General features: G+C 44.8%; 1 protein-coding gene across 1 annotated transcript in view; it reads right to left on the bottom strand.

The window, feature by feature from the left end:
- Positions 1 to 24,670, bottom strand: part of LOC310799866 (transcription initiation factor TFIID subunit 4) — a gene marked incomplete at both ends in the record, with an annotated part of 142,986 nt that overhangs the window by 10,962 nt on the left and 107,354 nt on the right. Inside the window, one exon of the mRNA XM_083662467.1 lies at positions 23,144 to 23,266. Within this exon, the coding sequence (XP_083518593.1) occupies positions 23,144 to 23,266 (123 nt within the window). The remainder of the gene's footprint in view (positions 1 to 23,143; positions 23,267 to 24,670) is intronic.

Below are 24,670 nucleotides of genomic sequence, written 5' to 3'. Positions count from 1 at the left end.
GCAGCTTTTTTCACGAGCTAACACATTAACTCCCCGTGCAATTTGGCTACTTAAGCATGTGATAGCTCTTAACAAACATGGCGCAGGGAAAGGCGCTAAGGTTATATGGGGCAAGAGAGAGAGGAAGATGGGAGGGAGGGGAAGAAAAAGCCCCTTCGTCGTCACTGTTCCACTTGATCTAGCTGCTGCGATGTGCGACACACAGTTTGCACACTTGAGTGTGTATCAACGAACGGTGGATTAAATCTGCAAACTCGTTGACACAACACATAATTAAAACATCTCGCTCCGGGTCAGGAATTTTCTAATTAGTAGTGTACTGACAAAGCTGCAATTCCATCGCCTTGAGTTTCAAAGTCCACAGGTTACTGCTCAGATGAAAGCTGACCCTGGAGCGGTTCTCCTCTGCAGGCGCTGCTCAACACAATTCCTCAGAAGACAGTCACAGGGTCACCGAGCTAAACAGCGTGCGCGGCACCCGGAAACCTTCCTTCAAACAAAGAACTTCAAACTTTCCTGCCTGGAAACCAAATCTGGTTGCTTCTTCTCGCTCGCTCGCTCTCTCTCTCTCTCTCTCTCTCTCTCTCTCTTTTCAACCTGCGAGAAACAAAGGATTTGTGCGAAGGCAACCAGAGGAAGAAACCATAACATTGTTTTTTAATCTGTTTAATTAAAATGCTCTAAGCCTGGCTAGCTGAATAACTTGTTCTACAGTATTATGACAAAGGGCTTTATTAGCTATATCTTTTTTAGCTGAAGTTGGTAACACCATTTAAGATTGGGGAGGTAATATTGGTTCTTATTGGCTACCAAATAATTCACTTAGAAATAGGCCTCAAACTAACGATTATTTTCATAATCGATGAATCTTTCGATCATTTTTCTCGATTAATCGATTAGTTGTTTGGTCTAGAAAATGGTAGCAAATGATGATCAGTGTTTCCCAAAGCCCAAGATGACGCTCTCAAATGTCTTGTTTTGTCCACGACTCAAAGATAATCAGTTTACTGTCATACAGGAGTAAAGAAACCAGAAGATATTCACATTTAAGAAGCTGGAATCAGAGAATTTCGACTTTTTCTCTTAAAATTGTACTCAAAACGATGAATCGATTATCAAAATAGTTGTCGATTAATTTTCTGTCGATCGACTAATCGATGAATCGTTGCAGCTCTACTTAGAAAGCCATAATTACAATCAAAATAGTACTACAGCAGTACAGCTAACAGCAAATTAAACAATCCAGGTGATGACTTTGTTGTTGTTGTTGTTGTTGTGAGCTCTATTTGCCTGAAGATCACAAAACCAATCAATCAATCAACAGAACAGAACAATAAATTCAATTAATTTCCACGTTGCTATTTTCTAGCAAAGAAGGCTAACCAAGAAGCCGCTAACCGCTTTTGCCCGATGACCCGGAACAATTAACACGGGCCAAGTATCTTTGTCTATTCATAAAGTATCCGAAGTAGAACTTTTTTTCCACCATTAAATATTCAAGGCGTTTCATATAGAAAATGAACCCAATTAGAGTTTTTAAAATGGGGAGAAGTGTAATGAGTCTCAAGTCAGAACGCCTGTCTTCAGAACTGCTCGCTAATGAGCGCTTGTTGGTTTTGCACGACGTTACTTCCATAATGGCGCGTGGCGGCGCTGTCATTTCTGCCGGATTTTAATTTTTAATTCAGGTTGAATGAGAGGGTGGTGACTGAGTTAATAATCACGGCACCCGGGTGTTATGCAGCAGCCCGATGGAGAGCTCGGGAGAAGTTGCCTAGATGAGGCTTCTGGTCCGCCCTTTGATGTCTTTGCAACAAAAAAAAACAACGTTCCAAAAACCAGGAACAACTAGTTAATAACAAAAGCGTATCGGTTCAGAGTGCTATTCAACATAAATGACCACATTGAGGGGGGGGGGACGTATCCTGCAAAATGGCCTAATTAGGGGAAGGGAGTTAGGCTAGCAAAAAAATGACATTTTGCACTGAATAATACAGCATCCCCCCGCGCTAACAGACGCCGACTTGAGACCGAGACGAGAGCGAACCGAACGGCACGGCGCTCGGCAGACGTCTACGCGGGAAAGCGTCGGGTTCTCCTCATAAATCCTCGAACGTACGAGCGCCGGTGACACATTTCACTTAGAAGAAGAAGCGCGACGCACCGATGGGACGAGACGACGTGCAGATGGAGGAGATTAGAGAGTGGAGGTTCACGCTCCTCCAAGTGGTGCTTGATCTGAAAATTGACATAAATGGGGCCGTTTTTGACATCGTTTAGCCCATCATCACATCACAGGCTCCCGTTTCCAGAGCCCCGCTGTCACCGGTCCCCCGTGCACCTGACGTGACGCCTGCTAACTAAGTGTGAGAGGCAGCCAGGCAGGCAGCCAGGCAGGCAGGCAGGGGAAACTGTCTGAAGAGCAGGTCTGATTAAAATCCAACGCTCTTGTGGGGAAAGAGCAAGAGCTTCATGTTTTATATAGATGGCCCAGAAAGAGGAACCCAAAACTTGGTTGGAGAAGAGAAGAGAAGCTGCTCCGTCAAGTCGTCTGACCCCCAGTGTCGTGGATTCTCATTCAACAAGCTGCCAGAGTGAGGAGAAGAATCTAGGCTGCCTGATACCTCGGAGGCAACTCGGAGACAAATGTTTCCTTTACTGATAACTTAAAGAAATGATAGTACAACTACTACTATATTCCCACTACTATTACTGCGGGGAGGAGGAGGGGATGAGCGGCAGTATCTCACGATGGAGATATGTTGCCTGTGAATCGGTAGGTTTCCCGGTTCAAGGCGGCATGTGGAAGTGTCTTGCTCAAGGACACTTACGTGTGAATGTGGTATTTTAGAGCTGCAACGATTAATCGGTTAATAATCGATCGACAGAAAATGAACCGACAACTATTTTTGATAATCGATTCATCGTTTTGAGTAAGTTTTTAAGAAAGAAAAGTCAAAATTCTCTGATTCCAGCTTCTTAAAAGTGAATATTTTCTGGTTTCTCTTTACTCCTCTATGACAGTAAACTGAATATCTTTGGGTTGAGGACAAAACGAGACATTTTGAGGAAGTCATCTTGGGCTTTGAGAAACACTGATCGACATTTTATTTTATTATTTTATAGACCAAACAACTAATCGAGTAATCGATAAAATAATCGGCAGATTAATCGATAATGAAAATAATGGTTAGTTGCAGCCCTAGTGGTATTCATTGTAAATTGCTTTGAGTAGTTGATAGCCTGAAAAGCACCCTAATAAATACAGCCCATTTATACTGTATTACAGTACTACTACTACTAATAGTAATAATAATAATAATATAGTAATAATAATTACTCAAAAGACTTTCTAGGCAAAGAAACCTATTGGCTGTATGTTTGGTATGTTTTCTTCTACAGCAGCGCCAAAAGTAACATTTTATAATGAACCCACTCAATAGGCCTTTTTCACAGGAGCCATTTTGTGTCTAAAAGGCAGGAAGTAGCACAGGTGCACCAAAACATTACCGTAAAGGGTTTCCAACTTCCAGTCCATTTAGGTGTTCGAGTGCTGGGGCCCCAATTAGTGAATTGGTTGCGCCTGTGTTTACCCTGCCTATTAGACACAAAATGGCAGCTATGACATAGGCCCATTAGTTGCGCTGGGGGGGAGGTGGGTGTGTGTGTTGGAGGTGACAGAGGCAGGTAGCGGCGTACACTTTGCACTGTTCCACTGAGGCTCACTCAACATGCGTTTCTGCTGGCGTTTTTACCCTGAAGGCCTCGTTCCTCCCCGACAGGTCCCTGAAGGCGTCCTCCCTACCTGCACCGCATTTTGCCAACCTGCTGCAATTGCCACCACATACAACAGCCTGCGCTTCGCAGCCAGCTGCATGTACCGTATATGTATAAAGCTTATCTACATATTGACTCGCTGTAAATCCACACCCTTGTCTGCCATAATAATTACCCATCTCGTAAAAGGAAGTGCTTGATTCTCTTCCTGCACCTGAGGCGGGGGGGGGGAGGCTGCGGGGGGAAGCTGCCCACCGGCGCCCGGCAAACACACCTCCGGCGCTGCCTGGGTATCCAAACACACACACCCACAGCCATTGTGTTTCCACGGTGGAAAATGGCGGGGCTCGTATTAGAGCCTCAGAGTGAACAGAAACCACCAGCGTAAGCGAGGCTTAATATGCCTCTGCGTGTCGGTGGAAAGATGGACTGGACGGGTCATAAAGACAGTGGGGGGGGGGGGGGGGGGGGTGCTTAGCAGTTGTCAATGAGTCGGACCACACACGGGCAATAAACACACACAAATACACACACAGAAACACACACACACACACACACACACACACAATAAAGCTGTGGTAGGGTGACACAGGCCGACCCAGGAGGTATGTTGTTGACATCTTGTGGCTCTCTGTACCTTATTGTGGGTGTATATAAAATGGGTCCAAAAGGCCCGGTTCAGCCAAGCCACATCTATCGCACTGAGCTGCCGTGACACGAGGAGTAATCAGCGTGCTGACGTGGGCGGCAGAGGCCAAATTCTCCGCCCGTGTTCACTTCACACAACTCTCCACCAAAGTTCTATCAGCGTGGCAGCAGGGGGCGTTCATTAGTCCAACAAATACATAATTGATGCAATCTAAAAAATACATGTGATCATGAATCAAAAACGGGGAATCAGAGACGCAGAAACACACTGAAGCTTCTCAGTCTGCCGCTGATGATGCCAAGTCTTTGTTTGAGGAGAAGCGATTGGAGCTGAACTGTCGGGCAGCAGCAGCGGCACGGCCCGACCGCAGCACTGTGTTGTTCTCCTGAGGAACAACAGGCCAAAAAAACCTCAGCCAGGCCTGCTGCTGAACGCTCCCATTTCAAAATAAGAGCAATCTGTCGGTTTATTACCGGTCCGTTTCTCTCAGGCAACGCTGCCATTATTTCACAGGCACATTTCCTATTACTCATTTAAAGCTTTCAGCACGGTACATTCAAGTAGCTGTTGCATTATGTAAATCACATGTATTGTTAAAATGGTTAAAATGTATGGATTTAAAGGAACACTCTGCCCATTTTCAACCAGCTTTGTATCATTAGAACATCAGTAGTATATCAGAAAACTGTAAACTGTTTTGAAGTCTGTCATTTAATTTGACAGTTATTGAGTGTTAAAGTGTGGACCAGTGACATAACTGGTCCACACTAACTCAAATTAATAACTCATTCACTCAAATCAACTCTCAATAACTGTCAAACTAGATGAATGATGAATAGTTTGACAGTTTTTTATAGACTTTCTGTAATAAAACATCTAAAAGCATCGGTCTTATTATCATACGGGGGTCAGTTTAGGGGTCCTTCATGTGAAAAAATGTGAGAACCACTGGGTTCGCTGACATGCTGACTGATATGAATGAAGACATCACTGGGAACATACAGCAGTAAACACATTAGCTCCTCTGAGCAACACAAATATTCATCTAAAACAGCGTCAGTGGTGCCAATAGTCTCCCCCCCCCTCTTGTCACGCAGGACAGATAACATTCATGTCCACACGGTGATGTCTGAATTCTGCCGAGATTATTTGTCAAAAAAGGGGCTGAATTTCACAGTTAATTGGGCTCCCTAATTAGCACAGGATGTCTAATTCCCCATTGCAGCCAGTGTGCTAAATGGTAAAGCTTTAGCAGGCCGGATGCCATTTCCTTTTTAGCTGAGCTGGAGAGAGAGACTCCCCCCGCGCCAGCCCGAGCTCCACTGTACATTACACACGCAATGATCGATTCTAAATCTTAATTAGGGAGACGACAAACAAGCAAGGGGGACTTAATGAACTGTGTACCTTGTCAAACAGCTGGCTGAATATATTTATCGAGATCTATGTTAAATTTAACGATTTGGGCAATTAGCCCGGTAGACCCCTCTGTACTCTCCGAGGGCCAAAAAGGGACCAGGGTAGGCGAGCACCGGGGCCACCGACCTAATGGAAAGCAGCTGACGAATAGTTGTCGTCCCCTTGAGTGCCGAAACCCGGCGTCGTCGGCTTGGAAGACGACTGTGTGTGTGTGTGTGTTCAGAAATAATCAAGATATCATAAAAGTCTCACTCCCCTGTGTCCTTCAATTCCACTCATCCGCCCTCCTGGTTAGCACAGCTCTGATGCTGCTCTAATAAGATGTGTTTCCAAAACCCTCGTTGCTTCGCCGGGGCTTCGTCGCCCCGCTTTAACCATCTGAGATGTTCTGCGAAAACAATAAGCGAAACATAACAAAGAGGGCGATCTGAAACGAGAGCACGGTATTTATTATTAGTGGCGTCTTTTTTTCAGGGCCCATACATTTCTAACTTTTTTTTTTCCTCCAAATTGGTCAAATGGAAAAAGCAGTGGGGAAAAAAGCGAGAAGGGGGAAAAAAATGAAGCTGAGCTGAAAAGTGCGACTTGGATTTAATATTTTATAATTGCCAAGGGACATTTCTAAGATCAATGAATTTTTGCCCGGGACGCACATCAGAAAGAGATGTACTTCAGTCTTTTTAGGGAACATTGGGTCTATTTAATTCCAGTGTCTGATGCATGTGAAATATGCCTTCTTTTCCACGGCCTCCTTACTCCTCCCCGGGCGCCGCTGCAGGCAGTCAGGCAGACATTACCAGTTTTAATGGGCCGACATGAGAACAGGCAAGTCAGCCAATAACCCGTCCTCACTTAATGGATCGCCTTGTTTGTTCTCTCGCACCGTTTTCTCAAGCTCATTTTAGAGCTTCTGTCATTTCTGTTAAAGACAAAAGGCAAAACAAAGGACATTGCAAGACAACAATGTATACGTTTAAAAAAAAACTATGCAAAAAAGAAAAAAGTTCCTCACAGCGAAGGACAGAAAAAGCACTGTGTGTGTGAGATGCAGTGTTGGGCAAGTTACTTTCAAAATGTAATATACTACTACATATTACTTAGTTACTTTCATTTGAAAGTAATAAGTTACTTTACAATATCACTGTCTGTGTAGAGGAACTCGTTACTTATTATTACACTAATTTTGCATTACTTTCACCAAAATAACAGCTTGTAGCAGAATGACATCGCCGTCCTGGAACCATCCCGAAAAATAATTTCAACCGATCCAAAATTCTAAATGTTATCCTTTACCTTTGTTATTGTCATCTATTATTATTTATTATTTGCATAAAAACACACAATTTGATTAGGAAATGATTGTATCTTTATTTAAACATGTGCTTTGATAAGAAAGAATGTAACTCAATTTGTAACTTGTGTTATTACTTCACAAAGTAACTGGTATAATATTACTGAAATCCTATTGGTAATAAGTTATATTACTGAGTTACTGCTAAAAGTAATATATTACATGTAATAAGTTACTTTTGTAATGCGTTACCCCCAACACTGGTGAGATGACCTATCTATTTATATGCACCAACACTTAAGTAAAGGGGCTGGTGGTTGGTCGAGGTTAAGAGTGGTAGCTGTAGTGTAATTGGAAGCCAAAGCAGGGCCTCTCCCAGTGGGAGGCGACAGAGAAAAAGGCACTTTGGGGGCATGAGTAAAAAGCTTAGGCAGTGGAATACTGCGTGTAGTTAACAGCAATAGTCCCTTATCGTGGGAATGATTAACTGACTAGTTTATTTATCACTGGCTGCTGTACTGGTCAACAATAAAACTACTAGCATTTCTCTCACCAGTCCATTTGAATGTTTGGGCAGAGGAGGTTCTTCTAATGTAAAGTCCTGTTTCTAAATAACAGAAAACAGTAGAATAAAGTAGAAATCAGTTACATTACAAGCAGGGGTGCAAGGGTCAAATAAGCCACAGCACCCATCCAACAGATGTAATGAATATTCCAGTGTCCCTTGAATTATCATAAACGACAGAAAGTGCTAGTTCTAGTGGTACTTATTAACATTCATTTATTGTGTTTATCAAAAAATATGCAATCACTGTACAAACCCAGGCACTAGATGAGGACTTAATTTTATGCCCAAAATGTGAATTGCAAATTTATATTTGCTTTGCTGAGCCATGTGAACTTAGTGTTTTGCTCTGTGGCAGCACTGTGTTGAGCAAACACATAACGATAAAATAATTATAAATCCTATTAATGTAATGACATTACTAAGATAAATGTAATTCATAATTGTTGGCATTTCCTTATTAACAAAAGTAAATTAATAGCCTTCAACTAGAAGAAGCCAGAATGAACGAGGTGTTTTCCCAATGCGTTTCAGTCTGTCACGCATTCCACTACATGTAGGTCCAAGAAATCCTTTATTTGGCCAGCAGGGTGGTTTAGGGGCGGATGCCTGGTCGTCAGGGTTGTTGGTTCGACTCCAGCTTCAGTCTCCTAACGTTGTTCATAAGCTCTGTCTACAAAACAGGTCTATTCAATACAAAACAGAGTGTGTCCTTTCAAAGTACGGCCATTACTATTTTATTCACTGGTGACTCATTGAATCCTTCTGCTGATACGACATCAAACACCCTTTTCAGTCAATAGCAATTGAACAGTAATCCATCCAAAGCCATGCAGAGCACTGTTTTATGTGCCAGACAGGTGCAACGGCTAGTCTGGCATCCCAATGCATAAAGTCAATTAGACACTTCCTGAAGCGCCGCCATCTGCAAACAATATGGTGACCTTCTTCTTAATCAACCTTTCTCTGACAAGGGTCCAAAGGCCCTTCAAATGAAAAGACACCTCTACCCATGCGTGTGGCACCCAAATCCAAGAAAATGAAATCAATTCTATGTTTCTTTTTAGTTTGCGTTAAGGCAGGAAAACTGGTGCGTAAGCGATAGCGTCTGTACGACGATAGGGCCCATAATCTCTCCACCTAGCCCCTGGTCTGCTCCGTGGTCTCCTCCCAGCTGGACGTGCCTGGAACCCCTCCCTAGGGAGGCATCCTTACCAAATGCCCCGAACCACCTCACCTGGCTCCTTTCTACTCAGCAGCAGCTCTACTCAGAGTCCCTCACGGATGGGAGATGCCAGCCACCCTCGTGGGAAAACCCATTTCGGCCACTTGTATCTGCGTCGATCTTGTTCTTTCGTTCATGACCCATCCTTCATGACCATAGGTGAGGGTAGGAACGAAGATCGAGCGGGAGATCGAGAGCTTTGCCTTCTGGCTCAGCTCTCTTTTCGTCACAATGGTGTGCTCCATTGTCCCCTCACTCGAGAAACAAGACCCCCAAGATACGTGAACCCTTTCACTTGGGGTAAGGACTCATTCCCACCTGGAGAAGACAATCCACTGGTTTCCTTCTGAGAACCATGGCCTCACATTTAGAGGTGCTGATCCTCATCCGCAGCCGCCTCACAGCCGGCTGCGGACCGATCCAGTGAGTGCTGAAGATCCCAGAGCGATGATGCCATCAGGACCACATCTTCAGAGGAAAAGCAGCCCACCTAACTGCAACCCCCCCCCCCCCCCCCCCCCCCCCCCCCACACGACTATGCCTCAAAATCCTGTTCATGAAGATCACAAACAGGATAGGTGACAACGCGCAGCCCTGGTGCAGGCCAACCCCCACCGATTTTCAACATATTAAAATAATTCAGGAGATATAAGAAAAGAGATCAGCTGTGACACAGTACTGTGGTACATGCAGGTGAGGAGGTGAGGTGAACAATATGAATACTGTCTAGAGATTTGAGGCGCTATCTGCTCCTTTACAGGATGCATACTGTACTCCTCCTCAACAATGAAAAGTCCTGAATCAGATCGTGGAAAACTCAAACTGCTGTTTATGTTGGCATTTCTGTCATCTACTGTAGTTCTAGTATTTTGCCTACTCCGTACATATTACAAGCTCTCCTCTGCCCTCCTCAGCGTTCTTCTGCCCCCCTGCCAGCTTCTAATGAAAGATCTTTTTCTCCTTTCTGTCCCCGGGGCTCCAACCTTTCCAGCTGACAATGGAGCTGACAAAAAACTTAAGCAGTCAAAAGGAAAACTTTTAATAAACAGCGACAAGGAAACTCACTCGCTCGCCGAGTAATGTCACACACAGTGCCGCGCTGCACAAACCAATCAGGATTAATTGTAACGGCGTTGTAGGAGGTCCTATAAATAACAACAGCGAGTTTCTGAAGTTGAAGCCATGAGAGAGCGAACTCTCCGGGCTCTCCGGGGCCCCGCCCCCGCCGCCACGTACGTTTCTGAGGCTTTGCGCCGCCGCCGCCGGCTTCATTAGCGGCGCCCGCGCCCGCGCTCTCAAACTCTTCGATAACATTATCATCACACGTTTTAAGACTCGGAGCCCAGAGCTCCGCGCTCCTCCAGGATGGGCAGCCGCAGAGAGGGAGGAACGCAGCGACTGAGGGCGCTTTCTCTGCTGCGTCTTCCCTGTGAGTGGTGGAGGCGCGTAGGCTGAGGAGGAGAGTGTACTGCAGCACAGCAGAGGGCCCAGCATGTTAGGCTGTGTCCCCCACGTCCCTGGCCAGCAGGCTAGCTAGAGAGCCAGGGCGTTATCGCCGCCGCGTCTCTCCATATAGCACAGAGGCGGAGGAGAGAAAAAAATATATAGCAGGAAAATTTCATTCTTCAGAAATTTAATTATATCAAGATTAACAAGGGAGGTAATTAATTTCTTTAAGATGGGTATCTTTTAAGTGCCCGGGGCTCAACTTTGTTGTCAAAACTGTATATTTAACCATTATTTCAGGGCAAAGTTTTAAAGGCAGAAACGGGGGGGATCACTAGTTTGCCATGAATATGGATAGATAGAAGTTTCTTATCTAAATGATTATTTTACAGTATTAACGCAAATGCACACATTTCTAAATGTATATACATATACTGTAAATGTAAAATACATTTATGAAGGAGAGAATCAGCTACATTTCAAAGGGTTTTGCTGTATTTGTAAAGAATATGCAATAACATGATGGATTTCTTCTGCTTGGACAGATGTCCTGCATTCTTTTGGCTCGGCCAAAAGACACTCCACCATGTAAGCGCTAAGCTAATGGTTGTCTGCTGTGGAAAGGCCAAGCAGCAGGCTTTGTTGTGGAAGCAGTGTGTGACCACAGTGTGGACCGCAAGACGAACCACGTCCAGAACTTCACATCGCCCTAAAGACACGACTGAGACATTAACCCAGGGCTTTCGACAGCACAAACACAAACAACAATAGTGGAAGAGGAGGCCTTCTGGGCAGAAGCTGGTGTGCTGCTGCTCCCCGGCCCAGATACGACTCATCGAATTTTTTGAAAGAATTCTCCATAAACACAGGTTTCTTCAACGATGGGGTGCGAGACCCAAAATAGTCCTAAGATCTGTTTCTGGAAGGTCCACATTATGACCCAGATGTTTAATTTGACACGCTTGGGCGGGTCAAGGGTAAGAGGCTATTATTTCTCATTTGAAAAGAAGAACCTCTGTCACAAGATTCTACAATAAAACTCTTTCAGTGAAAACGGAATATAAATGGCTCCTAGCTCTCCATTCTAGGCTGCGATATATATATACGTAGGTAGTGTATTCATGCTGGAGGGCTGGTTGGGGTTTATTTTAATGATGCAGATCGCTTTGCTTGTCTGGACAGAGCAGCAGCAGCACCATCACTGCTTCAAAAATTATACATCGCTGGCTTCTTCACATACTTAATACAACTTTTTACAGTTCGGCGGTGATAATATGGGAAAAAGAGTTGGTGTGTTTTGTTTTTCCGTTTGGTCTCGCCCTCTGATATTGTTCCAGCCTCGAGGCATAGGATTCCTTCTCTCTCTGCTCTCTATCGCCGTGGTTTTCTTCTTCAATGTGGTCTCATTTCTTAGAAAACCTTGGGAAGTGTGACTCACGAGAAACCTTAACCTGGATGACCTACGTGGCGGCGAGTGGACTGCACATTTGTGTGTGTGTGTGTGTGTGTGAGAGAGAGGGAGAGAGACACAGAAAAAGAGGTAGACTAGGCAGAGAGAGAGAGAGAGAGAGATCAGGTCGACCAGGTTGTAAAGGCGTAAAGGAGTCACGCGGCGGTCCCAGAGCAATGAGCCTGATGCACAAGCCACAGGAGATGCGCTCGGGCCCTACGGCCACACACACACACACACACACATACATACACACACACACACACACACACACACACACACACACACACACACACACACACTATCACAATCTACACCAGCCAATTACCTCCATTTGGAATGACAGCCTACAGAAGAACTTACATAACCGCCGCCAACAGCAAGGAGCCAGGCTGTGGAGATGCCCTAGTCGTTTTTTCCTCCATTTTATCTGTTCTCTCTACTTGTGTCGGTATCACCACCAGCTTGTCGGAACATAATAAGAACTACGCTAAAAAGCGCTGAACTATAAAAGTTCAATGATTTCCGGTGGTTATTATCAGGTCAAAAGGCGGTGACTAAAAATACAACACAGCCAACACTCACTCACGGTACCAGGTGAATGCCTCGCAGTTGTTGTTATTTTAATGGTTCCTGTTGTTTTAATGGTTCTATTTTCTTTATGTTCAAACAAATGGGTCGACAGCACCTATGCAGCACCGGGTTATTGCTGACCAATAATTGTGGGTACAAGTTCCGTTTATCGTGACTTATTGTTGCAGCTTGCCATTTCCTTTGTTATACTCTTTGGCTGCAGAGTCGAATTATAAACCGGAAACTGGAGTACGTTATAAAAGTTATAAATATAGTCACGTTATAAACAACTTAACCAACGCTGGGAGTCCGTATGGAAACAGTGTTACTCGAAATGGTTAAAAGTTCAATCAATTTGGTCATTTAGTGGCGTTTTACTGCCATGTAACATAGCTAGCTAGCCGCTAACATTAGCCACAGTAGGCTGTGCACTGCGCTCTTAAAGGGATATTTATCGACGAGATTTCTGCCCAGCTGGACCTGATTAGTGATTTGCTCCGTTCGCCCCGACGGCTGTCAAGCTGTCAGCAACAAGGCTGGGAGGCGCATAGGCATCATGGCAGCTAGAAATAAGGTGGATTCTTGGAGTATTCCCGGGGTAAAGAACAACCTGAGCATCACATGAAAATAAATTAATAATTTGAGCACATCTGCAGTTTGAGTTTTAATATTCTGACTTTATAAATGAAGTGGCTCTTTACCAAACTGATATAACAAGTGAAGTTTGCTCTCTTGGTTGATCTCATTACGGCTATTCTATCAAGTCATACTGATAAAAGTAATTGCAAAACATTTGTTAACAATTTTAACGTTTAATTAATTTGTATCGCTTTAGAGGCTGTTTGTGTAGTTTGATCATTTAAATTATTGGATTTGTTACACAGGGAAGAGAAACCCCAGGGGGGAATGGCTGGATTAAAACACACACACATGCACACACACACACACACACACACACACACACACACACACACACACACACACACACACGCACACACGCACACGCACACACAACAGCAACCCAGCAAAAGGAGAAAAAGCAACTCACGGTTGGGTCTTTTTGGTATAACAAGTAAACCAAGATGTTGGTAACCCATTCTCATCTCTCTGTCTATCGTGGCCATGTGCTACTCTGAAACTTCAGTGAAAAGAACACACACGCAGTAAGTGCAGACATTATGTGCTATTTTCACCCAGCATAAAGCTGAGCGATAATTCAATACGATCATTTATCGTCTTTCAGTGGAATCATACTGTGATGATATGAAGACATTTTCATATCGTGACACACATTTCTGTTGTCTAAATCGATGATGACAAGCAAATGTGTGAGGTATGGTAGGAACATTGTTTGAAATGTTGTTTTGTTTGACATCACACTTAAACGTTACCAGTCGGTTCAATTAGATGAACATTGATTTGATTATTTAATGTGATTTTGCATGCATACATGAACCATATCGTGATATATATCGAGAAAAATCCTTATGATTATCACGGCAATGATTTCAACCATATCGCCTTTAACACATTGAAAATGGATGTCCCGAGCAACGTTACATTATTTGATTCCGTTTGATCCATGTACAAGCACACAACTTCTGCATGTCGCCGCCCCCTTCTACACGAAGGGCCGCCCCTAAAGACTTTGGATTGGTTGATTGCCGTCCAGTTTGACCAACGGACGCGGATAGAGACTGAACCCAGTCTAGTGTTTACCATGAAAGGGCAAAGTGCATCTCTCCACTTCTCTTGGAAAGCTTGTTTGATAGAATAACCCCCCCGGTGCTAATATTCAATGACCCGTAATCTAATTAATCTGAGTTAATGTTATGTCCACAATACGCATGTGTCCACAATAAGCAGCATCATGCAGTTGCACATTTGCTCTTAAATACCATGATTCAATCACAAGTATTTAACCCTTTACTGATCTCAGAGGCCTCCTCAGCCAATTACCATGAATGCACAGATTAAAGCCAATGATGCTGAGCTGTGTTGACAGTTAGCATATATTCCAAAACCTAACTGACTATGCATGGCTGCTATCTCCTCAGCTCCATATATCCATATTCCATATTCCATTCATGTGCGAAGAGCAAAGATACAAACACGTCAGAATAGAATAGCAAAGTTATTTATTCCTTTTACGCCTCGATTGCCTTGTGTACACAGTGGAGGATCATTTGTCCAAGTCGTACACATATGAACTGACTGGTTAACGGGACAGAAATAGTGGAACAAACACAGGCTATTCAGAGATTCCCTTGTAGACACGAGCTGAAATCTATATCTAAATTTGTCTAAATTCGGAGTCTTTTCCACCATGTCCTTGAAGATTTTCGACATGAATGGAAAAGTAAATGTGTTAAAATACACTTTAGTGCAGTATGATAATGTACAAAATCTACAAATAAAGGACTTTCTACCCACAACTGTTAAAAGTTCATTTATAATACTTTAAATTCAAAGTTATTTCAGGTCAAAGCATTTTTTAAATGTGATATATTTTTTCTTCATTCCTTGGACTGGTATTTCAATGTAGCCTAATTCATACAACCAAAAATGGTCCAAAGATATCCATTATTCATGGACTTAGATGTTCTATATACTCATCTGTACGGGGTCCAAATTTAGACCCCGGCCAACAGCCAAATGCTGGTAGAATATGCAAGTGGCTGCTAGATTTGCTTCACTCAGCAGCCAAAAATCCAACACAAACAAAATGGTCAAATCTATTGAGGGGCAGGTAAAATGTGAACATTCACTAGCCATTTGACCGGTGGAGAAAAAATACATTTTGGACACCTGCATCATCTGTGTGTATAAGAGGTGTACATAGAAATATAGTTATTCCTGATCATCGAGGAGAAAAAGCGCATTTGAAATAAATGCATTTTAAAAGTCCGTGCTAATGTTACGGCTGCGTTTGAAAAGTTTTTAACCCACGGTGCACGGTGTAATAAGCGTCGGTCAGGACCTGCGCGGTGTAATAAGCGTCGGTCAGGACCATCGGTGCACCAGGGGAAGGGAGAAGTTGGCATAGTGCAGCGTGTTACGGCTCTCAGAGAAACGCGTGGCATTAAGCCAACGAGCCCCCGTAACCATTCTGAAAAGACTCGACTCTCGGCTCCTTCGCGTCCTCCTCGCCCGGAAAGACGAAACCGCCTTGAGACATAAAGTCAAACTAATATTACAATCGCCTTGACATTACGCAACCAATAGCAGCCTCTCGGTGCCCTCTTTAATCATATATTATATATAATAACACAGGAATGCTCAGGCTTCATTACAGCCTGATGTAAGGATCCGATTCACATCAGATCCCAGACCACATGACTTTAGTTGTGAGACTTAGAAAAAAGCTAATCAGGGGTCAATGGCGATGCACCCAGCAGATCCAACAGGAGCCAGGCTCCATATGGTTCAGAGCAAGAGTGGAGCTCCCCAGAGCAGCATGTTAAAGAGACACGGAGCTATTTAGAAGAGTGAGTCCGTGGTCTTTTTGCCACTGTGAGAATTCCCACTGAACATGGGGTCTGGAGGTGGAAAGGAGGAAGGGGAGATGAGAGGAGAGGAGGAGAGGAGAGGAGAGGAGAGGAGAGGGGAGAGGAGAGGAGAGGAGAGGAGAGGAGAGGAGAGGAGAGGAGAGGAGAGGAGAGGAGAGGAGAGGAGAGGAGAGGAGGAGAGGAGAGGAGAGGAGGACAGAGGAGGGAGGGTGTGGTAGGACGACAGTGTTGGGCAAGTTACTTTAAAAATGTAATATACTACATATTACTAGTTACTCTCATTTGAAAGTAATACGTTACTTTACAATATTACTTTCTGTGTAGAGTAACTCGTTACTTATGACACTACTTTTGCATTACTTTCACCAAAATAACAGCAGCAGCAGAATGACATCGCCGCCCTGGAACATCCCCCGAAAAATAATTTCAACCGTCTTGAAGTCAGTGTAAACCGTCCAAATTTCTAAATGTTATCCTTTTTCCTTTGTTATTGTCATCTATAGTGGTTATTTGCGTAAAAACACACAATTTGATTAAGAAACGATAGTATCTTTATTTAAATATATGCTTTGATTTTTTATTTTTTTTACTCAATTCGTAACTTGTGTTACTTGACAAAGTAACTGGTATAATATTACTGAAATCCTATTGGTAATAAGTTATATTACTGAGTTACTGCTAAAAGTAATATATTACATGTAATATGTTACTTTCGTAATGAGTTACCCCCAACACTGGAGGATGGAGACGAAGAGGAGGAGGGAGTGAGTGGTTTGCACAATACCGCCCCCTCTACTAGCAGGGAGCAGGCCTGCCTTTCTAACCGAATAGTATTCCCAACAGACTCATGTTCTGGGCAGTGAGAGGAGGAAGGAGGAAGGAGAGGAGAGAGAGAGAGAGAGAGAGAGAGAGAGAGAGAGAGAGAGAGAGAGAGGGAGGAGCGAGTGGTTTGTGCCCGCCATAGTACTGTCCCCTCTCCAAACAGCCCGGTCCGCTCCTCGTCCTCCGAGTCCCTGCGCCCCCCTCTGGCTCCGGAACCCTGGTGCTCTTGTGCCAGTTTCCTGTTTGTCTGGTTGAAGACCTGGCCGTTTGACTCCCAGGCGCCGGCTAACCCAGTGTGAGAGGGACGCAGGAGGAGGAGGAGGAGGAGGAGAAGAAGAAGATGAAGAAGAAGAAGAAGAAGAAGAAGAAGAAGAAGAAGAAGAAGAACACCAGAGGAGGACAGAGGGGAGGTTGGCGGGGGGAGAAGGCAAAAGGGAGAGACACCCAACACTCCCGAGTTGGGATTGATTTACTTCATTAAGCGAGATTACAAGTTTAACTTACAAACCAGAGGTCAAAATTTCTCATTAACAAGGGGACCGTGGAGAACCTGGGGGCTTGGAGACCACTCTTATTACTGACTACACATTTCAATCTGTCTTTGATGTTCCATGTCTGCCTTTTTCTACTCCCCCCTCTCTCTCTCTCTCTCTCTCTCTCTTTCTCCCCCCCCCCCCCCTCCCCTATTTTTTTGGCAGCGAGGTTGATTTTAATTGTAGCTATAGAACAGAGCATAGTTTGCCTGTAAGCCAGCCTCCACATCTGTAGTGAGTGGAGCTTTAGTGATATTGGGTGCAGTCCATAGCTCGGGGCTAATTTTAATGGTTCCCCCCCCCCCCCCCCCCTCCTCTTTCATTGGAGCCCTTAGATTGTTTTCCACGTGATTCCTGTTAATTTAGCTGGAGGAAAGGGCATCAGTTTTCCTTGTGCTTTTCCCCCCTCTCTCCCCTCGCCTCTCACTCTATTGCCTCACTCCTTCTTTCTGATCTACAGCCTCAAAGTAAGAAGGTGAAATGAATTCAAATGGAAAAACTAGACTGTGCTGCTCTCGGTATTAAATCGCTACGAGACGCCTTGCCTTACCTTTTTTCCTTTTTGCCTGGTCGAGACAGATAGGAGAGAGAGGCTGTACACTACAAACGCCGGGTGCAATTTAGCTGCTATTGTTGTATTTTTTTTTTTACAGTACATCCACAAACAACAAGAGTCTTCCTTTGATGTGATAAATGGCGCCCAAGTTGCCCCGGATGATAACTGGGAGCTTGTAAAAAAATGTGGTCGAGGATGGTTTCGGATGCTCTGAGCGTGTTTAAAACACCGCGGGACGCTCTGTCATCACACTGAGCGACCTCGCAGAACCTCTCCGACGTCTCAAACCTGGAACGTCCCAAAGACTTTCCGGTCCGTTTCTCTCTCAAACCTAGCAACAGAGAAGCCATTGCGATTTGCCCTGAGAATACATGCACCACTAAGAAAAGGGAGGGGGGATCGTAACACACAAAAATCAATAAGGGGAAATGAAACTGTAAACTGTTCAAATATTGTTAAATGCATGACAGGACATAGTATATATAGAGGATGTGATCATATGATCATTGTGGATTAAACTGCATTTGACCATGTGACTTGCTCACTCAGGCTGGGGTTAGCCTACTGACCCCCCCCCCCCCCCCCCCCCCCCCATTCAATAAGCTAACTCGCTACAACATACAGTATACAAACGCTAACATACTGCAGTGAAGCGCACAACTGAAGGAAATTGCCTTGCGTGGAGCTGGTATTTGAACCCACGCGTGATTGAACATGGTATATAGTGCGCTCTAACCATTTGATGTATTGTTCCAGTGTAGCAGCAGCAGCATCGGCGTGGTCGGTCGGCAAGAGTGCAAAATACATCAAAAGTATGAAACTCAAAGAGGAGCGAGCCTCCAGTAGTGAAGAATGTCTGCACATTTTGTCAACGTTTCTCAAAGAGGTATATAGGCATTTTGACGGCCTAATGCAAACAACATAGAGAAATGCTACATCATCCCACAATTAATATGCCGCGTATAGCCACAGCGCCATCTTAAACGATGGAGGGATCAGATTTTCGCAGAGCATGGGACTGGTGTTCATTTGTTTCTGTTGTAGGAACAAGGAAGCTAATATAGTTAGCTAGCTAGCAAAAAAGATAAATAAAAATTAAAAAATTAAGTGCAAGTGAGATGGAGGATTAGTAGTAGTAACAATGTAGCTTAGCTAATGCTAGAAACTTTTCCTACCCGGACAGAAAAACAGTTGCTGTATTCCGGGGGCCTGTACGCGAATCCAATTTCCAAACTGAGCGCTAATCAATACGTTGTCTTTGGCTCAACGAGGTCTCATCAATCCGCTGCTAATAATTTCTCCATAACTTGATACTGTTAAATCCAGCAGCATCACAGCATTAGTGACCCAATCCTTCCTGCACCTGCTGCTACCCACCACACAATGTACACGCTGTCATCTGAGAGGTCAGAGGTCACCCCTCCACCTTCAGCGCACTTCAACCTCCCACCACGGACGGCACCACCCTTCTCAAGGCGGGGCCCAGCAGCCCGTGGCTTAGTTTGGACTGCACTTCAAAAGCCCATGTGTGCTGATCTCAGGGCTATGTTTTGGGGCTGTGGACTGGGGGAGTTGATGGGGTAGGTAGAGGGTTGGTTGGGAGGGGGGGGGGGGGGGTTAGCTAGCACTAGCAGTATGTGCCTGTGCGGTGTGGGCCCCCTGCCTGCCTGACCCACCACCGCCGGGGCACCACAGCAGGCCCTCCTCCAGCAAAGCCCCAGCCAGCAGCTCCAGCCATTGGCTCCTCGGGAACTAATCCGCCCCGCGGAGGAGCCCTGTAAGGCCTCCTTTGTTCCCCTCCTGCAGCCCCAGATCAGGCTGGAGACAGACACTCGCAGTCTTGTACTGGCTATCAGTTTCACAGCCTGTGGCGATCCGCGTCCAGGCGTAGGCCCAAGCCCGAACCAAGCCACCGTCAAATTAAAGGCAGTGGTTGTAGGGCGGTGGGTGGGGGGGTGGGGCCTGTAACAAAACTGTGTCACCTAAAATTCCGTCACGGTTCGGAACACGGTGGGGAAGGTGGTCTGCTAGAGGAAGGAGGGGAGGTACAGTACAGGAAGGAGGGTAATATCGGGGAGGAGAGCATTTCAACAGGAGCTCAGCTGCTGCTGCTCCGGCTATAACGGAGTCAGGATCTGAACAAGGCCATTATCTGCCTCCTAATTCGCGCTCTGGCGCAGCGCTGAAAGGGCTGCCTTTGTCTGGGCTTAATGCAGGAAAAGCTCAGGATGCGATGTCAGAGGGAAATCAGCAGCAGCAGCAGCAGCGTGGGCCCTCCTCTCCTCCTCCATAACGCTGGCTGCCTGTGTGCTCCTGGCCAGGGGCCCCGCGGCTCATTTCTGTGGAGATGAAATCTATGACAAGCCCCTCAGTGAAGCTAAGAGCAGGCAGCGGTCCAGCAACACCCACAGGCCTGCAGGCATCCTATGACCCCCTTAGAAAAGTCACATTCACTTTGCTCCGGAGAAGGGAAAGAGAACGCCGGCGGGCTCCTCAGCACCATGTGAAAATGAAGGAAATGTGAGGAGGTGAAAACGAAGTGAAAATAAGTTAAGATTCATTCCTCCTCCGCGCCCTCCCCCCCCCCCTCCCCCTCCGCAATCACTTCAGAGGAGGAGGAGGGGGTGGGGGCGCTGTGACTTCACTTCATTATGGCCCTCTAATTAAATGTGAACAGGACGTTCAAAAGGAACAAGAAGAAGAAGAAGAAGAAGAAGAAGAAGAAGAAAAATGTATATTCATGTTTACGTTGTAGAGCTGCGTTTGGGAAAGCGGTTTGGGAGCAGAGGGTCGCGGGCTAATAGCCATCAAGGGTAAAACGTTGTGAAAGAGGTTGGCAACTGCACTCAAGGAGCAGAAGTAATGCTTTTATTGTGTTATTTATGCTGTTTGTACTGGGCGCATTACTACGCTCCTCTGCAGCAGACTGCTGCTAAGCCAACTATGTGAAGATGCAGTTGCATCAACGACCAACTGACATTCGAAATTCAGGCTTTTTTTTTTTTTTTTTAGATTCATCATATTTACAGACGAATGTGTGGAATTTAAATAATTCAAGATCCCCTCTTACCGCCTAAAGGATAATGTGAGCGGTTACAGCAAGACGTCATGTATGACCCTCTGCTGCCGAAATAGAAATCCGATACTCAAGCTGTCAGAACCTCAGACGGGAGGCGGTCCTTTTATAATACCATAATTCAGCTTAATTAAGAACAGCCTGGGTCAGTCACATGGGAGGAAGTCACCATGCGCCACACTGCCTGTCAGTGTGTATTATTGCTTTGCGCGCAGATATTTCCCACCATATTCCTGGTGTTGGCAAACTGAGGTTTTGCAGTGTGGCTTATTAGATCAATTCCTAAAACTTGGATAATGCAGAACAGGTTAACCAGGCAGAGGATGTGTGGTATTGAGCACACAATGGCTCTGGAAACCAAAAGCCCCCTGGGGGGGAAAAAAAGGACACCAACAAAGCCCCCCTGCCCACAAAACAAACTGACTCCCTGGGCCGCCTTCAGAGAGATATATAGGCTCATGACTCTAATCAGAGATTTCAGATTCATCTTCATCCAATAATGTGTAGATGAATAAGCAGAACAATGGTTCAGAGAGGGCTGCATACTGTGTTCCAAAAACCACTACCACTGTATCTTATAGCCCTCTCACTAAACGACCTCAGAGCAAAACACACACGCACGCACGCACGCACGCACGCACGCACACACACACACACACACACACACACACACACACACACACACACACACACACACACACACACACACACACACACAGACACAGACAGACAGACAGACAGACAGACAGACAGACACACACACACACACACACACACACACACACACACACACACACACAATCAGCAAGATTCTATGGAAATAAGGATGCCATACTGAAATTTGATTCTCAATGAATTAGTGATCTGGATATGGGGGGCGGGGCCAATTAATGGACGGCATTAGCATGAGTAGCGAGACTAATTCATTGAATAAATTTGATTTTGCCCATCATGCACAACCGGTCATTTCAGTTGGTAATCTGGGCGGGTTACAGATTATTTGTTCTAGGAGCAAAGTTCATGTTCACCTCACAGAGGAACAGGCCAATTTGACACATCGTACAACTTCATGTTGTGTGTCACGTTTCTGTCTTACCACAAATATTACAAACGCACGAGTGAACTTTTTCAAGCGTTCTGTAAGATTGTCACTTTTGTTTTTCACAACGAGAAGCTCGGGTCAGCTTGGAAGAGATACAACACTCAGCAGCAGAGAGCTCCTATACCTCCTGCACCGGCACAGCACTAAAATAATATTGTTTTGTATTTATTTGTATACTTTATTATTGACCGAGTCCCCGTGGGGGAAATTTATCCTCGGCTCTGCATTTGACCCATTCTATACGAGGTACTTACCTAGAGCCTAGGAGCAGTGGGCCGCCGCAGTACTGCGCCCTGGGGACCAACTTCAGTTCTTTCTGTCAGTGCCTTGGTCAGGAGCACTGACAGAAGGTGACCAACTGGAAATAGATCTGTCTGATATACAACTGCAGGTCTCTTAATATCAGCGAGTTTCAAGAGAATACCCTGCATTCAAAACTAAACTTTCTGGGGAAAAGGTAGCTGGCTGGAGAAGAGAATTGGCTATATGGCTGCCAGCTGTTTGTGGATTACCTACATTTACGCATTCTCCATTTCCAATTTTACTGTCTTGCAGATATTCACTGACTTTTTTTCGCATAACGTTACGGTCCTGATACCGATCCGATGACACTCGATAGTATCGAGTGTCATCGGATCGGTATCAGGACCGATACTCTTCAACTTGGAGTCAGAACGGGAAGGGAGGAGGACACATACCCACAATCAAGTTTGTCTTGATCAGTTGATCGTGAAAGCTACCAGACCAAAGTAGATATTTGCAGAGACAAAAAAAAAACTGGGAATATATTTAGTAGAAAGTTCAATAGGTTCTCATTCAGTTTGTTGGCATATAGCATAGTCAACAAAAGAGCCAGAGAACAGAGTTCACTGTCAAATAAACGGATAGTTGGACCACGGAATTGTAAAGAACCTGCAAGTGAATACTTTGTGTCACAGCAACTAATAGATGCTACCTCTCTGTAGCATGTTTTCGATACTTTTTGGAGGTATTTGGAAAATTGTTTTGTCACTTTTTTATTTCAAAGATTTCACCAAAGTCACTGATAGAATGAATGTGGTCAAGGACAGACAGCAAGTCATTATGAGGAACTGGAGATGGGGGCGGGGATCAATAATCTGCTATCTTTTCAACTGAGGCTAGTTCTTACCTCGGTCCCTGATGGCGTGTCCCCCGGTGAGTCCATCTTGCGTTTCTTGCGGGGTCCGATGGCGGCTAGCGCAGTAAGGTTAGCTTCTCGCTGCCTGATCTGGGCCAGCTCCTGTTGTTGCATCTAATGAAGAGAGAAGAACGCAACAGATTAGCAAGTAACCTAATCCTTTGCACTGTGCTGTATGTGAGGTGTCCTTTTTGGACATTTTATGTACTTCAAAAAATAAAGTGATTCTTATTTTGATATTTTACATGGGCTTTAATGTAATATAGCCAATAATACAATTGTCTAATATGCCCTATATAATGTAATGAACTAACTGTTGGACAAAACTATGAGTAATATGAGTATGGCAATTACACCAAGAAAACAATAGCAGTTACAATCGAAAGATTGTTTTATTCATTCGATATAAATGAAACACTCAAGTAGTAGTCAAAATAGATGTAGAAAAAGAGAGAGATGCACAATAGAGGTTAAAGGGATAGTTCACATTTTATCAAGTCTAGTGCTATTTGCTACTTAGCAATGATGATGTTGATTGATAGAGTTCTGTCTCAGCACAATCCATGCTGATCCTCAAACGGACTGAAGCTCACTGAAATGTACTTTGAGTGCACTGTGTGTGTGTGTGTGTGTGTGTGTGTGTGTGTGTGTGTGTGTGTGTGTGTGTGTGTGTGTGTGTGTGCACACTGTGGATGAACTCTTAGTGAGCCTCACTCAGCTTGTACAGACAGGAGCGTGACCCCATTGACCTTGCATTCATTTTTGCCCAACTAGACTTTAAAAAATGTGAACTATCCCTTTAAGAATCTTGCCTCTCAGAAAAGCACATGTACCCCTGCTGGCCAAAGACTGAATCAGAGAACCATGGGAATGCAAATAAATAAATAAATAAATAAATATTAAACTAGAGACCACCTTGTGAGGGAATCACACCAGCTGCAATGCAAATGTGGGCCAGGGGCCTAAATTGTGTGTGTGGGGGGGGGGGGGGTGCTGGGGGGGCCCTGGCTACTTGCGGCCCCCTTACTCCCCCCTTACTCGGAGCACGGCCATCTTGGAACTCGACCTTCATTTTAACGTGAACTAACACACCTGCAACGTTTTGTGACTGCATCTTGGATGGTTTTCACGCTATCGCGTTCTGTGGTAGTTCCCGCTACAATAGTTGACATTTAGCCATGATGACACACACACACACACACACACACACACACACACACACACACACACACACGTGCGCACACACACATGCTCACAAGGTGAAAACAATACCAGCCACAGCCACATGCTGTCACAGCTGTTAATAAACTGTTACTGGAGCGCACACCATCAAAACCACGTGTGCAGTTTGGAGAATAGAAACATAAGTTTCACTTTCATTTTCATAATGAACTGTGTGCATAGGAATCAGTTCTCATCTGGCTGACAGCTGGCTCTTAGGGGAAAACACTGTTTGTTGTCAGAGTCAAAGCCCCCAGAAGGGGACATTAATTGACTTTACTTGAAGCTTGGAGGTAA

This window comes from Poromitra crassiceps (assembly GCF_964638095.1).
Source record: "Poromitra crassiceps genome assembly, chromosome: 28".
NCBI classification, from domain to species: domain Eukaryota; kingdom Metazoa; phylum Chordata; class Actinopteri; order Beryciformes; family Melamphaidae; genus Poromitra; species Poromitra crassiceps.
Note: the sequence above shows the minus strand (reverse complement) of the source record. Positions and strands in the feature narration are given on the sequence as shown.